Source organism: Lutjanus erythropterus, chromosome 12 (assembly GCF_056507025.1).
Source record: "Lutjanus erythropterus isolate fLutEry1 chromosome 12, fLutEry1.hap2, whole genome shotgun sequence".
Lineage (NCBI taxonomy): Eukaryota > Metazoa > Chordata > Actinopteri > Lutjaniformes > Lutjanidae > Lutjanus > Lutjanus erythropterus.
In genome coordinates this window covers 30,696,138-30,710,183 of record NC_139328.1, presented here as the reverse complement: position 1 = coordinate 30,710,183, position 14,046 = coordinate 30,696,138, and the positions used below count along the sequence as shown (strand labels likewise).

General features: G+C 39.5%; 1 protein-coding gene across 1 annotated transcript; it reads right to left on the bottom strand.

The window, feature by feature from the left end:
- Window positions 1–475: 475 nt before the first annotated feature.
- Window positions 476–6,859, bottom strand: pigr (polymeric immunoglobulin receptor). The gene is made up of 8 exons (XM_084732496.1): window positions 6,796–6,859; window positions 5,250–5,594; window positions 5,043–5,124; window positions 4,613–4,839; window positions 3,040–3,130; window positions 1,367–1,455; window positions 1,182–1,231; window positions 476–1,063 (listed from the first exon to the last, which is right to left on the bottom strand). Exons 1-8 carry the CDS (start codon window positions 6,842–6,844, stop codon window positions 986–988), a joined length of 1,011 nt encoding a protein of 336 aa, XP_084588622.1. The 5' UTR covers window positions 6,845–6,859; the 3' UTR covers window positions 476–985.
- Between the last annotated feature and the right edge of the window lie 7,187 nt (window positions 6,860–14,046).

Genomic DNA, 14,046 nt, shown 5'->3' with positions numbered 1-14,046 from the left:
AATTAGCAGTTTTCTCTGAAACGCTGGGGGCGTGTCCGCTCCGCTGGCCTCAGTGTCAAACATCACTATGACCTGAAAACAATCTTAAACACGGACACTCTGTCTAGCAGCTTTGTTGGACATGTCCAGATATGTTTGAGCTAGCTGAAGTGAGCTGAAGTGAACTGCAGGGCTGATTTGGACTGAGAGAGACGCTTAAGGTACGTTCGTAACTGACTATTAGGGAGTATGAGGGGGGGGGGGGTCGTTCTGTGTTGGTTTGTGGGGCTTATATAGAGGGACCATGGCTCTGGCATCTCACCAAACCATGTTTCAGGTCCACCCAAAAAATTCCTGAACACAGAAATTGTGAACAGTCTACGGGACTAACTCCAGAATTGAGTCATACATAGTTCTCAGTCTTTTCATATTTTCAGCAGCAATGCTCTGACATTTATAAAGCCCAGACTTTAATTAAAATAACAACAAACTATCTCTATGTCATACAAATTACTGAGGTCTTGCTTAAATTGAAAATTATCAGTAGATAAAGGATAAATCTTGAGGAAAAATAATGAATCAAATATGTATTTATTTGAAAATAAAATGAATATAATTCTTACTGTCTACAAATGCTGGAATCAGCCTAAAAAATACCATGTGTATGTTTTTAACTGTAATGTATAAACTACGTTAGGCTGCTATAATCCCTAAATTCCTACAGACAACACAGAACACATGACCTTAATGTCCTTAGTGGTAGTTACAGCGCTGCTTGTGACCAAGTTAAATTGAAGACCACATGATTGTATTTTGGTGAAATCAAAGGAACTGTGCTCTTGATTTTCAGCCTATGACAGTTCCACATGAAAAACAGCAAGCAGAAAGCATCATATATGTCTGTAAATGCAGCGGTACGCAAATAAAGCTTGTGTTGTGTGCAGTAAACTCACACAAAATTACATTCAATTACGCACAGTAAAAATAGACTCTGGACTGACGAAGCTCAGTACATATCCTGGGAATCCCTGTTTGTGAAAACGACATCAGCGCTTTGCAGGTCACCTACATCCAGTGAATACTTCTGTGGGAGACAGAAAGAAAAAATGAATATGATAATCGCTAAAGCTTATCCTTGATAATGGTGTTTGTTTTTAAATAACGTGTTATGAATAGCGACCGATATTTCAACGGGGGCTTACGTTGATGATTGCTTTCTCCTCCTTAACTTGTCTCAACACAGGATCCTGCACTAGAAGTAGATACAGAGGATCTATAAGCCACAAGTAATAACAATGCAGATATATTTAATGCATGCAAGATATTTCATAGACCTACAGCGAGGGCTAGTGGTATGATTTGATGTTTAATATTCAAGATGCCTTACTGTGCAGTCTCCACAACTTTCTCACCAATATGGCCATGCCCACGAGGAGCATGAGAGAAGCACACACCAGCAAAGTCTCCAAGATGTGACTAAAACACAGACAAAGAGCAGTGTGAAGAGACAGGCCGGCTGCAAGAGCACCTCGGGCTCATGCTGCATCTGTACTTCTTACAGAGTAACATGACGGCCAAGATGATGACAGATAGATACTCCTGGGCAAGAATGGTACGATCATTATCTGTGCTTGACTGAGCTGAACTCATGACAAATAAGCATCATCAGACATGGAAGGTGCTGTAAAGGACTGGCACTTGTGTAAATTTAAACATGGAGGATGTGCCCCAGGAGGAGTTTTATCTTAAAGCAGTTGCCATCACTCATACACATCGTTTAAATAGCTGAGTTACGTTAAAGGGATAGTTATTTGAAGTGGGGTTATATGCAGGGGAGGGGCGGCGGATTTAGTCATTTGGGGCCCTCTTCATCCCTTGTTTTTGCTCTTTTTCAACGCTTGAATAAATAATGTCATAAAATTAAAGTTTTATTCATGTTGGAGTGTTGAGAATGAATTGCGCGATCTCACAGCCTGAGGGAAGTAGCTGCTTTTTAGTCTGGTGACATGGCAGTGGATACTTCTGTATCTCTTGCCAGAAGGCAGCAGGGTGAACAGACTGTGACTGGGGTGAATATAGTCTTTTAGTATCCTCCTGCTTACTCCTTTGTTTGCTTTGCTTCATTTTTCAGTCTGTACTCCACATTGAGTTCTTTGTTTACACGAGTTGGTTACTATCTTCCAGAATTTCCACAGATGTGCAGTAAGGTCATGGAATATAGTCCATGACACTCATGAACTAAGCATTCTGATGCCATTTTAGCCTATGCATTTATAAAAAGATAATTAATTAGCAAAAAGTAAAATAAAAGAAAAAAAACATAAGTAAGTTTAAGAAGTTTATGAGGCATTTTAGGGGACCTTTGGTAGCTTTGGATGTGAAGCAATTGCTGACCTTGCCTGTATGATGTACTTATCAAAAGTCAGTGTATTATCTACAGTGGATGGCACGCCCCCACTTTAGAAAAGAAGTAGGGGTAGCTGTGTAGGGAGCTAAGCAATGTACTGCTGGGCTGAAGGTCAGAAACAAAATGTACTTTAGCCAAAATAATTAAATAAATAATCAAAATCAGTAATTTTATCTCACAGCACACATTTGTTGGTCTACTGCTGCCTCGATCTGTTAGTTTGTTTTTGTTATTGTGTGACATAGGTGTTTTGAGAGGTTCGCTTGGATTCACCAAAATCAGACTGTCTGAAGTGGTGGTTGACCAGTGTTTGATCATGTTTGACTGTGATCTGTGAGCTAAAATGATTGTTTTTGCCAAAGGAGTCTGGTTGAGTGAGAGAAAGTGGAATTTTTCTTATTTAATAGCTGTTTCCCGTCGGCAAAGGCTGTCTCACAGCAAGGTAAAGCTGAGAAAACCACTAAAAAGTGGCAGTTTTGCTGTTGACTCTGTCCACAGCAGCACATTGATTAGCTTCCCTGCTAGTACTCTTCTCTGCTTCTCCAAACTGGGGGCATGTTGACCAGCATCAAGTCATCTCATACAACCCCACCTCAAATAATCTGAACTATCCCAATCAGTTTAAATTGCAGTTATAAGGACTTCAGTCTTACCTGTGACTGTTCCAGGACTGCTTGGTGATGGGTTTGGGTGGAGGCAGGAGTGCAGCAGAGTGACTTGGTGGAGATGTCACAGTGACCGCAGCTGAAGATGAAGATGTTACACACAGAGCTGAGAAATGATGTACTGCTATAAGCAAAAGAGTGTTTGTAGCAGAAGCCGCAGAGTTCATAGCATCAATATTCTTGATAACTGACTCATAATAATCGATATCTTGTACAGCCGGAGACCTAAGAGCTCCTGCCATCTGTCACAAACACATATTGATCTTTAAGGCTGCACTTCTCATTTCAGCAGCCACAAACCGACATGGGGAAAAGGCCACATAGTCGACGAAATTGGGCCTCTCTTCAAAACTGCAATGCTTAGTTTAAATGGTCTTCAATAACATTCAGGAGTTCAGCTCCCCATAGTGCACTGACTGGTCTGGATTCCACCTGCTAGGCTCAACAGATTTCTAATGGTTTCCAGATTGAAATCTCAGTGAAAACCTTTCAGAATGGTGCCTCAATATTTTGAGTTATACTGACAGTGAAACCCTAGAGATGGCAACATCGATTTGTCAGTCTGTTGATCCAGGGTGAAAAATCTCAATAAACTGGATGGATAAAATTTGGTGGAATCACTTTGTTGATCCCCTGACTTTTTTATCTAATGCCATCATTTGGTCAAAATTATATTTTGCCCAGTAGTTTGGTTTGTGACCAAATACCTGGAAAACATTTTTTTCCTTTATCATTCTTTCAGACGTTTATAAAACATTACACCTTCTTAAAATCAGCATGTTAGTGTTGTGACTGTGACCATGTTAGCATCTTGATGTTAGCATTTAATTGTGTGTAAGTAGACTCGGGGGCTGCCCATTGTTCCAAAACCCCAGTAGTACAAAAAAATATCATACTGGACCGAAAGCTCATTTATCTGATCCCAAAAACAAACACCCACTGCTCCAAAAATACACACTCTCCCTGCAGCTGTTAGGGTCAGGGGTTGAGGTTAGTATGTCAGTTAAGGAAGAGTGTGTATTTTCGGAGCAATTGGCTTCTGGAGCAATGGGTGCTTGTTTTTGAGATAACATGGTGTTGAACTGGGCTTTGGGTCAAATGGGACTTTTTTCTGACTTCTGGGGTTTGAGAATAATGGGCTGTCCAAACAGGGGCTCATTGTCTTGGTTCTTTGGCCCAATTTAGCTCAAATATCCCTACAGCATGCTACCTGCTCAGCACCAAATGGCGAACAAACTTAGTGACTAGCTCATGACCACAATAGATCATTTAGCACCTAATGAGCTTGATATTTTCATCAAGAGTTGCCGCAAACTAAAGCAAAACTAAATTGAGATTGAATACTGGATGGACAGACACACAATTTGTGGATGTGTAAATAGGCTAATAAAAAATTGCACATTACGTCAAAGTTGTGTTTGCTTGTTCCATGGCCTCCAAGTTCAATTAATTAATGGCTTTAAGTTAAATTCTTGTCCAATTTAGCTTGAGCAATGCATCGAATAAGAATGTCTCACTAACTTGTAATATCATTTTTTAAATTATTTTAAGGGCAACCTACTGGTGCTGGGACGAGGTGTGACCTGCAGTTGCACGGGTATCTTCTGCTGTCCCGTCGAACACCAGTACCAGCCGCTATCTCTCAACTGCAGCTTCTTTAAGGTTATAGTGAAAGTCCTAGTTCTGTCATCGCTGATGGCCACTGAAGTGTCTTCGTAGCTCCCTTCAGAACCGGTCGACAGACAGGAGCTCCAGTCTCCACTCCGACACCACTTCTTCTCACTTTCTCTGTTGACAAGCAGTCACAGGGGAGTCAGTGAAGGCTGACTGTCCATCAGAATTTGGCTTGAATTGAAGATCTCAAACAAATAACCATGTTTCTCAGGTTTGCTGCTCTATAAATGTTGGATTCGACAAATGAGGATTCTACAGGGTCTGACAGTAAATAAAAGTGACACAGGTGTAATACGATGAATGGGATGATCAAATACCTGAATCTCTCGCTGTATTGACATTCAACTGTGACACTGCTCCCTTCTTCACCACTCACTTGGCTGTTCACCACTGACAAACCTGCAAGAAAGCAATCAACTCATATTAAGATCTTGCATTTGTAATCTAAGCATTTGAAATGCATGAAACTTTTTTTTCTAAATGTCAAAGAAGATTCATCAGTCCAAAATCACTCCATTACTCACCATGAATGACCTCGATTTTTTTGTAACTGACAACATCAGCACTCCACGCGCCGCCTATCTCCACGCCACACATGTACCACCCAGAGTCCTCCACCTTCAGGTTGTTCATGGTCACAGTGAACATCAGCTGGACCGGGTCGTCAAAAATGGTGACTTTGTCCTCAGCTGGATTGGGCGGATTGGTGTCATCTGTCCGAGCTTGGCTGGAGCAGAACTCCCTCATTCTCCCCTGGCACCAGTATTTCACATAGCTGGCGTACTGAGGCTCATAATGACACGGGATTACAAGGGATTCACCCTCCAGGACTGTGGGCACTCCAGCTGTGGTTACCTTGCAGAGGATGGCTGTTGGAAAAGAGTTAAAGAAATGTTAGACACTAGCTTGAACTTATGTTATATTACTTATATTACTTATTATATATGTGCTCTGAGTTTGTCACACCCCAGAAACATGGTATTAACCAACCAGACAAATCTGAATTATAAAAAAAAAAAAATCTGGGAAAAATGAACAGTTTTCTGTGTCTGATCCACTGTCTCTGTCAAATACCACTACGACCTGAACATGACCTGAAATATGGACGCTCCATCTAACAGCTTTATTGGATATGTTCAGATATGTTTGAGCCAACAGAGCCAGAGGACGGAGAGAGGATGGTATTTTTTTTCCTTCTTCATCAGGCCGTTGGAACGGAAGTGAGCTGAAGTGAACTGCTGGGCTGCTTTGGACTGAGAGAGTCACCTTAGGAGGTTCATAACTGACTGTTAGGGAGGGGATGTTGGGTGGTAAGGGCAGCGGTCGTGCTATGCTTTGGCTCACGGGGGGACTATTCTTCTGGTGCATCACCAAGCCATCTTTCAGCTCCACCCAAACAATCTTGAACAGTTTAACGGTCTAATCCCACAGTTCAATACTACATACTTCTCAGTCTTTTCACGTTTTCAGCAACTGTCTCCCAACCTGTATAACATGTTTTGAAGAAAAACTGAATTCCCTTTACACAGACTTTAAATTCTCAGTCATGCTGCAGTCATAACGGAGCAGTCACTCACAGGGGATAAGATTGAGGAATGGGGGAAAGTGGCCTTGAGCAATACTTGTACCACATTTATGGTTTCAGCTTCCTTTGTAACAAAACACTTTTCCTGCTTTGACTTCCCTCTCCATACTTCTTATTCCAAAATTGGATTATCCTTCTATAATAGAGATTTAGGGGGACAAATATAACAGGCCTTTGGAGACTTGACAAAATAAACATCAGACATACTCTTGCCAAGGGGCAAACATTACAGGAGCTTGGAAGATTTAAGAAAAACACAAAAGCCTCCCGCAGAAAATGGTAAGTCTGTTTTCAGCAAGAGTAATAAAATAGTAAAGAGAAGAGAAGCATAAGAAATGTCTGACATTGTAGGACCAGTATTTGGCAAATGCACAGTAATGACGTGAGGGGGCTGCAGAGAAGACATTAATCATCCTAAAAACTCTTTTTTTCTTCCATTATTACAACTTTTGTAAGCATATAGCCTCAGTAGTCAGAGTTATTACCTGGGATCCATGATAACAGGCTGAGGGCGAGTATGAAGAGCTTCGTCATGTTTCACCGTCAGTTTGAGGTTTACCAAGTGAGTTGTCTCTCTTGTGCAAACACAGAGTCCAGGTTCCGCAGAGCCAGTTTCCCCTCGGTCATGTGACCGTGAGCTGGATCCAGATGTTCCAGATGTTAACCATGTAGGTGCCAGTTAGTTTTTAAAAGTAATTTAAAAAAACATCTAACAAGCCGCACTGCCTGCGGCACAGGGGTAAACTACCATGATCTAGTACTTTCTGAAAGTCAGTTCACTTCCACAAACTAGAAAGTGTTTCCCTCCTGGTTTTCTCTGATCACGAAATATTTTAAAAGGGAAAAAGCTTAATGCAAAATGTGTGAAAAACTGTTAAAACCAGTAAAAAGTTTCTGTGAAGTGACATGCTGGGTACCTTTTCATAGCCTATTTTTCAATACAGGATTCATTATTTTCTCAGACATTCCTAAGAAACCAAGACCTCAGGGAAGTGGTTCAACATTTTGAGAAAGCTTATTAGCTTTCTTCCCAAGAGTTCGATAAGAAGATTTACAGCACTCTTATTTGTATGGTAATTTTTATGAAGCTACAGATACCAGCCGGTTAGTTTATGTTAGCGTAAGGACTGAAAACAAGGAGAGACAGCTAGTCTGGCTCTGTCCAAAGGTAACCCAACAGCATTATGGGGCATTACAGGTGGGACTGAGCAATTTATCGATATTACATCGCATTACGATAAAGTGATGTAATTTTCTGATCTTACCAGCCTCTCCTAGCGCTTCAATTATTTTCTTTTACCCACTAACCACATTACTGATCATTATTTATCAAAAATCTCACCGTATTATTATTTTGTAAAAAGGTCATACCTACAATATTTTGGCAATATCTGAAGATTTATTGATTGATTTTATCTATATCGCCCAGCACTAATACAACAAACTTATTTTCTTACCTTAGCTGCTTCCATCCTTTAGAGTACACATAGCCTGCATTATCAGTTATTATCAATACTAATTTGAAACTTCATCATCATGATAGCAAAAAGCTAAAAGCAAAACACTATCATGATGATGAATTTTTGCTATATTGCTCACACCTAATTACAGGGGCACAGGTTTTTGTATAGTGTTGTGTGCTATGCTAAACTAATCCTACCCTGACTCTAGCTTTATATTTAAACCTTGATTATACCCTCAGACCATGGACGCCTCTTACAGTTGTTGTGTTTATACTACTTCCACTTGGTGGATGTGTCCCACACTCTCACAGCAGATCAGTGTTTGTATTGTGTGGCTGCATTCCGTGGACAAGTGTAAAATCGATGTACGTGGATGTCCGCGCAGAGCAGATAGTTGGTGTTAAGAGTTTTCGCTTGCGAGGGTCCGCATGATGTAGACTTTGTCCTCAGAGGGAGTATACATAGGCTCTGTGTGGATATCCACATACCCCAAAAATTGTTGTGACCACGCAGATCGGTTCATGGGTTTGATCATGCAGCCACTACAGATGCCGATCTACTGCACATATGGAACGAGGCATCTGTGATGTCTACACCTGTCATTTGGGAGAATAATCCAGTCCTACATATACACTCTTTAGCCTGAGACAAAAGAGTAGAATCGATCTTGTCATTTAACTCAGTGCAAGAAAGTGAATACATTTTCTTCCAAACATGTTGAAGTTTTGGACATTTTATATCACTGTCTTATATCTGCAGCTTATATTATTTCAGTGTTAGCCATCTTTTAATAACCTTTTCTCCCAAGCAACTGAATGCTGAGTGCCTTCCCTCCCTGAATGCAGAGAATTCATTTGGCAGGCTCCAAAGAAATTATTTGATTTTGATGCCTGAAAACTTTGGATTTGGTCCAGTCTTCATTTGTCGGATTAAGCTTCTACACACAGCCCCCTCAGCCACTGAATTAACAAACAATTATTCCAAGCCTCTCAATTTGCTCCATGAAGGGTGTCAAGGATGTCCCGAAAGTCCGTGCTGCAAAGCCTTTTATGGTCATCCATTTCCTGGAAAAAAAATGTAAGCAGAACTCAGAAATGAAACTGGCCATTCGGGCAGACTGGAGAATCGTAACTTAACTTTCAGAAAAATAATTATTTCCAGTCAAGGGAGTTTCGTGACATTTCACAATATCCTGACATTCCTTCCAGCTTGGTGAAAGACTGTTTTACATTTGTCTCTGTTACAAGAGACTTTATTTTGGTGAATTGCTGACTCAAACTAAGCAAGATTAATCAGATGTTTCCCTCCTGTCTCACAGGAAATGTAAAGCTGATGAAAATGTCAAGGAAAAAGGTATTCTATCAGTGTCTATGCCTTCATGTTTGCAATGGCAAGAATCCTTCCATAACCTCACAGTACGTATGGCTTGAGCAACACGGTGTCATGATGTCTTCTAATGATTTGTTTTCATTATTCAGATTCTAATCTACATTGCTTAGTGGTTTCAGTGTGAGACCAGTACTTTGGCCAACAGGCTATTGCTCTAAATGGAGACTTATAAATGAGACTGTTTTTCCTCCAGTGCAAGGAGGAGCAGTTTAGTCAAAAAGACATATCATCACAGTCCATTTTCTAAGTCTACGGAATAAATTACTCCCTTAAATTACTTCCTATTTTTAGGAAGACGTGGTCTGCGATCTGATTACTTTATACACCAAGTACACTAAGCGGTGGTGGAAAGTACATTTATTCAGTTTCTGAACTTTATTTGAGCATTCTAATTGTATGATACAGAGGAAAATACTATTTATTCCACTCCCCTCCATTTATTTAACAGTTTTAGTAACATATTAAGATTTTAAGACCTATAATGAACACATAAAATACAATATAGTGTTATGATGTTAAACCACCAAACATTATAGAAAATATAAAATAGATTGATACCTTGACCAATCACAGCATTAAAATCATACTAGTGGTTCCATGGTCTTGGCATTGTCATTGTGTTGTTTTAACACAAAAGTATTAGCATCAAAATATACTTTAAGCACCAAAAGTGAAACTACTCATAATGCAGAATGGTCTGTTTCAGAATAATATATGATATAATACTATATATTACAAAATATGATTTGCTTTTAGATTATAATACATAATATATTAAAATATATATTAATGGAATATATATTATTGTTATTATATTATTCTGTAACTGGATGTTGGACTCACAAACAGAGCCCAGACAGTTTGGATCAAAGGTGTCTCCTCTAGAGCTCAATGCTGGTGGACCCCAAGGCCGTGTGCTCGGCACCCTCCTATTCACACTGCACGCCCACGACTGCAGCCCCCAACATGGAGAGAACTCGCCTGTGAAGTTTGCAGATGTCAACACCATAACTGGCCAGATTTCAAACATCAATGAGACTTCATATCCAGAGGAAAAAAGAACTACTGCTAAATGTCAGAAATGGCTGTATATGAAGTTAATATGGCAAAATTCCTGTGCTGAGGTATTTTTAACTTCTGCAGAGAAGCAATAGAAAGCATCCTGACTAGAAACATTACAAACTGGTGTGGGATGTGCATTGCCCAGGACAAGAAAACTCTTGCTGCCATCTGGCAGGAGATACAGAAGTATCCTCTGCTGTGGCACCAGAATAAAGAGCTAGAAATATTTATTTTGTTTTCACCACTGAATTATACAATTTGGGCCTAAACAGTGAGTAATTTAGTTTTAAGCTTTGAATAAATGTTTTTTTGTTTTCTTTTTGTATTTTAATACTTGCGTATTTACTTAAAGGGACAGTTCACCCCAAAGTCAGTACATATTTTTCTGTTTATCTGCCCTGCTATTGATCCATCTTGATAGTTTTGGTGTGAGTTGTTGAGTTTTGGAGTCATCAGCTGTAGGGATGTCTGACATTGTCACCAAAATAATGGAACCAGATGTCAGTCCTCTTTTGGTGCTCAAAGCACCAAATAAAAATACATTAGAAACAGTCAACAGCAATGTTTTTTGGTTTTTTTTCGAGAAATCATGACCTAGTTACTCAAAAAAATCCACAGACCTTGTTGTGAGCAGTTTCATGTAGGAACTATTTCCTTTCTACAGTAGAATCTACTGGAACTACTTTCTTTATATGAGAAAAAGTAGTTTCTACATGAAGCTGTTCACAGAAAGGTGCAGGGATTAGTTTGAGTAATTGGGTCGTGATTTCTGGAAAGAGAATCTGGTGTTGAGTTTTTCAAATATAATTTTGAGGCACTTGGAGCAACACAAAGTGTAAGCAAGTGCCATTTAGTTCCATCATGTTGGAAAGAAGGCAGACATCGTTATGGCAGGTATCTCCAAAACTCTGCAACTCACACCAAAACAATCTAGATGGAAGCTAAGAGGAAAAATATGTTTTTGACTTTTACCTGAGTAAAGTATCTAAATACTTCTTCCAACACTGACAGCTGGTGGCTTCCAGTTACCCAACTTACCCTGAATACAGCATAATAAACACATAAAGGGCTCATGCTCATCCAACTCCTGTAAAAATGTGTTAATGTGGTGTCTTTCACCTCCTTGTTTAGATTTTGAACACATCTGACCTGAAACAATCCAGTAACTCAGTTCCCAGAATCCCCACTCTTTCTTTATGTGGACCCGTTTTCAAAAGCACTGATGCTAATGTTATCCATTTTATATGTGGGTGGGTAGATGGATAGACTACCTCTTTGTCTGCTATTAAATCACCATAGGAGGAGATTTAGATCTGACCTTTACTGCAGAGACCTGGGGTGCCGACATGATTCAGTCCGTTTTTCATCTCTGTATGCAAGGCAGTCTCATATCCAGTTCAAACTGGCACACACATTCACACCCCACAGCCCTGTGCAGTTTAAAGCATTTCAGCTGCAATGCGTTTGACTCTATCAGTTATTCCAGAACAAGTTAATAGAAGCAAAGCTCCTCATTGCTCTGGGGTGTAATGTTCTTGCTTTTCCTCCTCTCTTAGCATGATAGGCAGGCAGTAAGCCTGCTGCTCAAGCTGGAGCGCTCTCATTGGCTCAAGAATATGTTATACTTTCAGGTCGACTTTTAACAAATGATGCAATCTGTGGGGTTCAAAACAAGTTCTACAAGCGATGGAGCCTTTTCCTGGCAATTTTTCGCAAAGTTATATTTTTTGCCCTGTCAACCTTTAAACAGATGTTTCTGTAACCAGCTCCTGATGGAGTGTGCAGCTCCACCAAGCCCTGATGTAAAAAGTCCTACACTTGAAGCTGTGATACGACTATATAGAGGTCACTCTAATAAAGTGGGCTTTTGGGGGTGAGGTGGGTTGGGGGATATTTTGTACAATACTGTGTGTTTTCTGGTTTAGTTTCATGCAATGCAATCCTCATTTAGTAATAAATATAAATAATGCAGTGCGTTCAAATAGAGAAATATGACTGAATGGCTTTCTAAGTTTGAGGACCAGTATGCAGGATTTAGTGCCATCTAGTGGTGAGCTTGCAGATTGCAAACACCTCACCTCACTTTTGACTTTCAAGTATGTAGAGAACTACGGTGGCTGCAAAACTACAGAGCCCTCTATAGATATAAATGGGTCATTCTAAAGCCAAGAAAACAACAGTTCTCCTATTTCAGAGTGTCTATTTGCACCTAGGTGAGAGTAAGCACACAGACTGTCCCCCTTAATCTAGCGATAAATATTGTGCCTTATGTGTGCATGCATCAGTAACAATTATCCTAGTGGTGGAAGAAGTATTCAGATAATTTAAAAGCAGCAATACCACAGCATAGAAATACTTAAAGTACAAAATACATGTACACATATCAAAATATGTTTTAAGTACGAAAGGTTAAAGTTATAATCTGCAACTTTTTTCCTGCTCTCTGCCTGTATTTACCTTACTTTCTCTCATTATATTGCTCTGTTCTGGACGTTTCACCACCCCAAAACATTGGTATTTGATGTTGTGATGCATTCATGAACAGCTTGGACAAATCCAACTAACTCTACCTTTGAAGCGCTATTGATTTATGATTATACTACAGTGGAGAGCTCTTATAGTGATTATGTCTGGCCAGGTCAAATTAAAAATCACGATAAGCTGATGATTAGCATAATTGAATTGTTTTGTTTTTCTTTATTTATCATGCAGATTACCTTTTAATTGGCATTTTTATGTTTATCTCATGAATATAAAGTAATTAAACTGACAGCTTTACTATTTTTCCCTCACCAAGAGCCTGCTCAGAGGGGGCATTATGTGATTTTTTTCCTTCTCCATCACTAGCAGACTGTTTCTTTCAATGAGAACAGATGAGACTCTTTTTCCCCATCATGGTTTCAACGTACATGCAGCAGCAGCTTCAGGTAGCAGCTGATTGCAACAGGTTTTTCATATGCTGCCAATTATTTAAGCAGCATTTGTACAGGGACTCTCCCAAACTAGTAGTGACTGCTACTTTACATACTGGTAGCTTCTGAATTTACCCAGAGGGATCAATAAAATCTTAACTTACAATAATATAATAAAAAATAATAAATTAAAAAGTATTTCTCTCTGAAATGTAAAGTATAATGAAAATTTAAGTGCTCAAGTACCTCAGCATTATACTCAAGTACAGTACTTGAGTGAATGTATTTAGTTACTTTTACACAGCAGTATAATAAACTCATTGGCAACTTTATTAGGTACATCTTGCTAGTACCGGGTTAACCCCCACCCCCCCTTTGCCCTCAGAACTGCCTCAATTCTTCGTGACATAGATTCAACAAGTTATCGGACATATTCCACAGAGATTTTGGTCCATATTGACATGATAGCATCACACAGTTGCTGCACTGTGAAAAGATCATAGTTTGTCTCTATCTACACCTCTGGTGAAAACAGCAGTGTTGCTTCTGGAAACCTGACTTCAGGTCTCTACCATGCTAAGCTATATACACCCAGGTGTAAATAGCCACATAGGCTGTGCAGCTTTTTTTATTTTCAGTGGATTATACACCAGTGAAAACAAGTTTATACAATAAAACCCCATAAATCTTACACACTGGACCTTTAACTTGTAATGTACGAATGCATTTTTCTGCTAAATCTTAAACCTCTTCACACTCAATCAGAGAATGTAATGTATTCAAAAATGTGAATAGATCCTTTATGGTCTGTAGATACAATACATCCAATATTATGACAACTACCATTCCTTATCTTCCTCGCCTCACACAGTATTATTCTGAAATCAAGTCTGCTGCTGTTGAAAACTAA